This window comes from Achroia grisella, unplaced genomic scaffold (genome assembly GCF_030625045.1).
Source record: "Achroia grisella isolate CSIRO2021 unplaced genomic scaffold, CSIRO_AGI_Agris_v1 utg4142, whole genome shotgun sequence".
NCBI lineage: Eukaryota > Metazoa > Arthropoda > Insecta > Lepidoptera > Pyralidae > Achroia > Achroia grisella.
Window position 1 is genome coordinate 1,154,644 of NW_026712849.1, and position 8,294 is coordinate 1,162,937.

General features: G+C 32.3%; 1 protein-coding gene across 1 annotated transcript in view; it reads left to right on the plus strand.

The window, feature by feature from the left end:
* Nucleotides 1-642, plus strand: part of LOC131844847 (neurotrophin 1-like) — a 31,534-nt gene extending 30,892 nt beyond the window's left edge. Inside the window, 1 exon segment of the mRNA XM_059193828.1 lies at nt 452-642. Coding sequence (XP_059049811.1) covers nt 452-642 — 191 coding nt within the window.
* Nucleotides 643-8,294: the final 7,652 nt, after the last annotated feature.

Sequence of the window (8,294 nt, forward strand, 5' to 3'; positions counted from 1 at the left end):
AACGTGATGTGACACGTAATTTTTATATATAAAGATTACCAGTAACCTTGTGCAACTTAGATAATATGCAAATCTTCAAGAAAAATCATAAATAACTGTTGTTATCTAATTAAACGATGATAATTTTACGTAAATTTGTTAAACCATTGTGCATAAATGTGCTAAACAAAATTTTCGAAACTATAGGACACAGTTACCTAGATACATCAATATAATAATTGCAATTATATATGCCTAGTCAGACAAACTCAATATTGTCTTATAAGCACTGCCGTGTCTAAACTATGTCACCCCACTTTACACTTTCCTATTGTTATTTAGTATATAAGATCAATATTTTTATGTAAATTTTATCAGAATATTATCATCTGTAATATACATCGTCTCAACTGACAACATCGTATTATTACAACTCGCAACAGAAACCAATCTCTTACAACTATAATTTCAGGCAACTTGTTTAGACGGGGTTCCTACTCGCCTAAACCTCCAGTTGGCCGCAGAACTACAGCGGAACCGACCCTTAATCCTATCAGGAGACGGCCATTACCAGCGAGGAAGCTGCCGACACCAAGCGAGCAGGCCAAATGCGAGCTGTTCACAAACTCGCTGTGTCTACATGCAGACGATTATCCAACGTAAGTAATGTAGTTACTGACTACATTTGAATGCACCTGTTAGGTATGTTAGTAGTGGCGTAGCTACCTAGGGGCTAGGCGGGGCAGTGCACCGGGGCCCTCAAGTTCAGGGTTCCCTCGAACCCTTACCAGAAAATCTTGATCAGACTGAACTTTTCAAAATTTCTCCAATTTTCAAAATAAATATGATAGGTTGCAACCTGACTTTAATCATGGCAACTCAGTTGAGAGAAATTCGAAAATTATACCTTCGAAATTCCTCTAAATTCTTTCTGGTTGGCAGTTTTGTTAATTTGACGGATAGCGACATGTGCCTTTTGATAGAATAGAAGAATAGAATAGAATAGAAAATCATTTATTCAAATAAACTTACATTGAAGCACTTTTGAATAGTCATAACATTTTTTTTTTTTAATCTACCGCTCATTCGAAATGCTGTCTCATCACAAGAAGAACAAGCAAGAAACTTGTGTGTTGCTCTTTTAAATAATTTATTCTTACTTACAATTTAAGTTTAAGTGTGTGAATACAAACCACCGATTAGCACTAATTCAATTAAATACTCAAAAAGAAAAAAATATTGAATACATAACCAACTGGTTAAACAATAAGAGGAAATCAGTCATAGTGATTAGAGCAGACCAGTCCCTACAAGCAGCACCCGTTCACGAGTATGACGGATGAGCCAGCCATCACTGCGCTCGACCATATTTTAGGGAGCCCAATGACCCGGCCCACCACGCCGCCACAAGTCTGGATATTTTAGTGAGCATGACTACTCAAAACACCAGACCACGTCATAGCTACTCACAATTGCCATCTGATGTTTATAGTATTCACATTTCACATAAGAATGCATGCGGCAATTAATACAAAACCCGCTACGCTTTCATATTTCTAAAATAATTGAATCAAGAAAGCAATGAGATAAACAAATTATAACGTTGTATGCTAATAAACTAATTATTTACTTGATATGTTGTCGTCTATGAATTCGTCTATCCTGTAATAGGCTTTCTTACACAAAAATTGTTTAATATAAGATTTGAATTGCCTCTCTGTCAGATTTAGTGCAGATTCTGGCAGTTTATTATAAAATCACACTTTTAGCACAATAACACTTTTAGCCCCATTTTTTTATTTGCCCCTGAACCCTTGGTTACCTAACAACGCTGGTGACTAGGGGCTGTATTTATATTCAGATTTGTTGTGTATAATAATAATAATCATCTTTATTTGTGTCTAATAAAAACTAATAAAATTGTTGCTTATATAATAATAACATTTAAAAGTAATGAAGAAGCATAACTCAGTGGGGACAGTGAGTCCACCCTCACTGTTATTCTGTTATAGCCTTTATTAGTAAATTAATACAATAAGAGATCGACGACGATGATAGCACTTAAGTTCTAAACTACTAACAAAGTATACATAAAAACTGACAATAACTGAACATATAAAATACCAGAGTCTGTTATAAATCTGCCAGTAAAAAGATTTAAATGTCAAATAAAACAGTTCCTTTGCAAAAAAGCTTACTATAAAATTGAAGAATTCGTTAACGATAATAATGTTTTTATAGAAAAACTTTAAATCCATAGCACTGACAATATTATCTGATTACACTAATAATGAGTGCGTAGCGATTTCTATGTTGATTATCGCATGCCTCTTACTTGTTATACTGTAATTATTTATATAAAAAAAATCTATTAAAAAGAGCAACACACAAGTTTCTTGCTCATTCTTCTTGTGATGAATCTGTATTCCGAATGAGTGGTAGAATCAAAATATGACTATTCAAAAGTGCTTGTAATGAGTTAATTTGAATAAAGATTATTTCTATTTCTATTTCATAAAATATAGGTGCTTTATACGTAAATATAGGTATTTTATTATAATATAAGTAAATTGCAGACATAATTAGTATAAAATAGGTAACAATGAACAGAACAATAATTAATCAGTATGTCTGCAGAAGACGCCATTTTGTAGTATTTTCTATTTTCGCGCGCAAACGTAATGCGCCACAGATGCACAATATTGTACGGCGCACAGCCGCAGTAGGATCGACGAGCGCGTCATGGCTGTATGCGCGATTTTAATACTGGCACAGATAACATAATATTACATAATACTAGTATGTAAGATTATCTTATCTGTGATACTAGTATGACTATTAACACACTTGCAATAAGTATTTATTTATTTATGGACATGCATGAACAATAAATTTATATATGTATAATAAATTAACAATACACATGGACTTTATTAAAAGTAAGTAGCAATTAATAATCTTCTTTAGTTATTATTAAAAAGAATAGAAAAGTCTTCATTCAAATAAACTTAAATTGAGGCACTTTTAAATAGTCTTCACTTCTTTTTTTTTAAATCTAGTTTAAGTTAAAATATCTGTATACAAACTACCACATAGCACTAATTAATTATTGATACTGTTAAAAATAAATTATTAGGACTCGTGAAGGATTTGAACCTACACCCTCCGACTTTCTAGGCTTGCTGATTATGTCGGTGCTCTGACCTATTGAGCTAACGAGTCTGTTGCCGCCATAGGGATATTCAAGCATCACTATATTTGAAATGACGTCACTCCGACTACCATTAGTCATGAAGGCCAAAACACAAGGCCATTATAACCGTAGCTATTGTTGGATTTTTTTCTATTACTCACTAGCGATACAACCCGGCTGTGCTTGTGTTTTTAGAAATTTTATAAATACTGTAATTAATAATCTCTATTCAAATAATGATGTATTTTAAAAAGTGAAATAAAGAATATATAAGATAATTTCCTTTTTTCGGTAATCGTTTAGCACCGCTTTACCTCCGATGGTTGCGGGTTCGATTCCTTGCATGGTATAAACATTTGTATTCACGAGGATGATTGTGTGTATTGGTCTTGTTGTTTTCTATACATATTATGGAGATTGGTACTAGATGACGATGTCGGAATTATTACAGTACAAAAAATGTTTTATTTTAAAATATTTTATATTTTAAAAATAAAACACTGCCTATGTTACTGGCTGTTAATATACCATTTTGTAGTTGAAAAAAATCGTTTAGGTCTATTAAAGTTTTTTTATATTACCTATTATTATAAAAAAATAACGGAATCCACTTTATAGTATTAAATAGCAATGAGTGACTATATGCATATACTCGTAGTTAAAATTCCTAATAATTTACGTAGGTAGTTATGTGTCGCTTAATAATTAATATATTATACAATCGTTTTCAAAATTTTAAATACCTTACTTGATTCTAATTATAAATATTATTTACAAGCAAAATTAAATAACAAATAACTCATAAAGTCAATAAAAAATATAAGTACTGGTGTCATTACCTAATTTAAGAAGACAATGAGGATTTGGTCCTTTTCGCGAGCTTAAGTTACAACAAAAATGTAACACTTTGTTGCGGGTGGAAGAATAATAAATATCACTCACTTCTAACTCGGCCATGTTACACAAGTGATTCTTGCTCTGTACAATTTTTTATATTACATGTCTAAATAAGTAAAACATCGAGTTCCACTAAAGAAATTCCAATCTTGTGCTAAAACAGGTCCCTAATTTTCATTTACGCATTGCGCAGTTACGCAGATTGGACGGATGCATGTCAAGGTCACACGGTTAGTGTTATTATTGAAAAATGTGGGGTGAAGTAGCTATGTTAGTAATTTGCACAACTCCCATTGCTAGGAATATATTAGGTAGTCCTAATGCAGTTCCTCCTGAACCGATAAATTCATGGAGAATTAGACATGATGTTCTAACTGACCTGACATCATGCTCATCTTATCATCCTCCACTGGTGCACCGTTAGCGCAGGCGGGTGCACCATTTCATTATCATTAATTTGAAAAAAAATCATCATCTACCAGAAATCGCAGGGGTGAGGGATTAATGACCCCATTGCTAGTCAACGGCGGATCCAGGGGGGGTGTTCATGGGTTTCATGACCAGCTGAGGGGGGGGGGGCTCAGCTGGTTCCAGGACTAAGGTGGACCATTAATTGAACATAATGATTTTATTTATATATTTTGTCACCATACAGATTTTATGTAACTACATACCCTCAATATTTAATTAATTTAATATAATATAATAACTTTTAACTTGTATTTAACGTTTTATTGTTAGCAAAATTAAATTATAAGTTCTTGACTTGGCCACGACCCTGTGACCCTGTGACCCCCTCCTGGCGCCATGACCACGACTGTGTGACCCCTCCTGGCGCCAAAGCTGGATCCGTCCTTGTTGATAGTACGGTTACAGTAGCATTGATTATATACATAGGTTTTCAATATATTTAGAAAAAAATCGATGTATTTATATCAGTTATCTAGTAGGTACCACAACACAAGCTCTGATTAGATTAGGACTAGATAGCACTGTGTTAATTGTTCTGGGTTCTTCATTCATTGTACCTAAACTCTTGACAGGTCGTGGCTTTCTTGATGGTATGTCCTCATTATCTACCTTGGCGACAGAGCTCCTCGCAATTTGTTTCCATTTTTTTTAGTATATTTGAAGCAACCTACAGTATGAAAATAAAATAAAGTTATTGATACAAATTGGCAATGAGCATTGAACAATGTCTTATAAATATAACATTGTTATCAAGTGCCTGATATGCAGTTAATCATATCATATCTGTTGTGACATCAGTTCAGCTACATTAGTTTGTTTACCGCCACTCGGTGAGTAATAGAAAATGACGTCAGATCGGTTGACGTTATTCCTCATAATATAAAGCACGTTTTTGAAATACGCGTAATGCGACTCGTTAGCTCAGTAGGTAAGAGCACCGATATCTTCTGTTGATTGATTATCGGAGGGCGGAGGTTCAAATCCTTCACGAGTCAGATTCCTTTTTTACTTTTTTTATTATATGTCATATTAATTGTTATCTATACAACTGAGTGTACAGACGAAGTTACTGGTAAAAAAAATGTTTTTTGTATGTTTATATTTTTCCTTTGTATTAGTATTAATTGAGGATGTACTTACTATTGTTAACTATCGTGTGACGCACCATTAATTAAAAATGGTAAAGTCAATAATCATGTAACCTGAAACGGAACGTCAGAGGCCAGAGCCAAAGTAATCTATGTGACATTGACAAGTGGATGACGGACGATTGAACGGAGGCAGCGGGAGTTTTGGAGCGAAAGTGTTGATATTATTATAAAAACAAATAAGAGATAGATAATTGTGAATATTGTAGGCATTGAGGTGTTTCTCTCCTGACTAACCGGCATTACGCCTAAGTCGTCAGGATACTAGTGATTTTAAAAGTTCAGAAGCGGTACCAATACCGCCTACAAATTCGACTGTAAGGTAATTCTGACTAGAAGTTGTGGTAAGTGAATTTACGTTAATAACACGCATACCATTAAACGCAGTTTCTCACTTGTTTTATTGAACTTTTGGATGAATTGCTTTCTACATATTAAATAGATTTAGTATGTACGATAACTTGCGAGAGTAATGACATGACATGTAGCACGATATTGAGGTATACAATATACCTAAGAAAGAAGTATTATGAATACATTAAGTATAGAACAACATGGCTATCTAATTAGTTTAAAATACAGAGTAACTATTGTTATGTTATTAATGCCTATGATAGAGTATGATAGGATATCAACAGATTAGAAACAGTTACATTAACTATGTTGACATACAGGTTGAACATGAGAACACATACCATGTTATACATATAAACAGTGTAATGGTATTGCTGAGTTTGTTGCTAATTCACAGTAAATTAGTCAAACTTACTGTTCAGTTTTGTGTGTTTGTTCTACGTGAATTGAATTGAAGAATTGTTATTATTTCTTTACATAGGTACACATATATGTTTGATGATCCCATTTCAGATAAATGACAATCACAGGCATAGTCCAGGTATATGTCTTGATGGTGGTTATATTCCCAAATTGAGACACTGTCATATGTATATATATTATATTGGTTGATACTTTGATATGTGTTTATTAATAAATTAATAAAGCATATTAATATAGATAGACACAATATATTGTTGACATAAACTGATACCAGCAACATAACATGTTATATTTCATAATATTAGATATTAAAGACATTTTAGATGCTATCTCATGATTAGCTGTGAAGCTCTCAGTGAAAATAGTACTTAACTCTGATAGTACAATTATTATATTTATTTCTTGCTGTGTTTTGAATTTTATATATATAGCAATGGCTAACAATTGGTAGTAAACTCCAATGTTAAAAAACCAAATAACTGTAAACTATTATTATTAATAGTTCCTTATTTAATCATTAATTAGTATAAAATCCAATTGAGATCTATTAGGATCCTCAAGGTTATCATAATCATATGATATTGATTATTAATGTGTTGAAAAAGCACCTAGAAATGATATCCAATTCCTCAAAGGTGTCATATTATGCTGGAATTATATATTATATGTATGCTCAGATTGAATGTATTATATGTTTGAGCAATTGGTTCACTTCTTTGATGCTTCTCTTGAAATTCATTAGAATGGCCCTTAGCAGCCATTGTTGATCAATAAAGGTACTTAAAGGTCCTGTGCAGGTACCTGTAGCTATGTACATTTGTCATTTGAGACAATGTTTAGTAAGTGAGTGTTGGAATTTATAAGCACCACATTAATATGTGACATGTTAGAAAGTGATAGATTACAGGTAAGACTATTCTTACATGGTTCAGTTTTATAATTTATGAAGTTGTCTTTTAACCTAAAGAAAAGCTTTTGGTAACTCCAGAAATGAATGTTGTTGGTTCTTGATTGTATTATTGATTGTACAAGAAACCTGTTGAATTTTCTAAACAATACTTGAGCAACAAGCTTGTCTTTAAATTTACTATTAGTGTTATGAATATGAATAAAAGTTTTTGGAAATAAGTTAATATTTGTGTACATACAGAATGTTTGGATATATATATTGAGTCGCAACAGTGAGAGTATTTGCCTTTTGATGAGTTATAACTCTCCATACAGTAAATTGCACAAAATGTCATGATTTTATAATATGAATATGTACAACATACGACAATTGTTATCACAATAATGAAAATAGACTATTGTAATATATTGCAATGTATTGCTATATTGTCCAATCTTGTGTAGTGCATAAGCTAATGAACTGAAGATTTGCTGCAAGGATCTGAGCTTAAGTTATCCATTGAGTTTTATTATTTAGTATCATTTGTAGAATGACAGTACTAAGAAACTATAAAGTGGACAGATTCATTGTTAAATCTGTATTGGAATTGAAATGTGAACCACGGAGGAAATCATTGTTTAAATTCAAATTGTATTATATATTTGTGAAGTACAGATAATAAAAAAAAAAAAACAAGTAGAATATATTATTGAATATGTATATCAGAAGATAATAACTGATTTAAAGCATTCATGAGTTAATAATGAACTCATCTTGAAGTTAGCACATGGATTGTGTCAAACAGTGTGGTCTAGAATTGTGAAATTTGGATAATAAACTTTATAATTCAGATATTATGGCAGGAAAATGGAAATAAATGAGTGCATAGCACTCTTGTTGTATATAGGTATGGACAGATGGGAGAGAATTAAGTGAATAC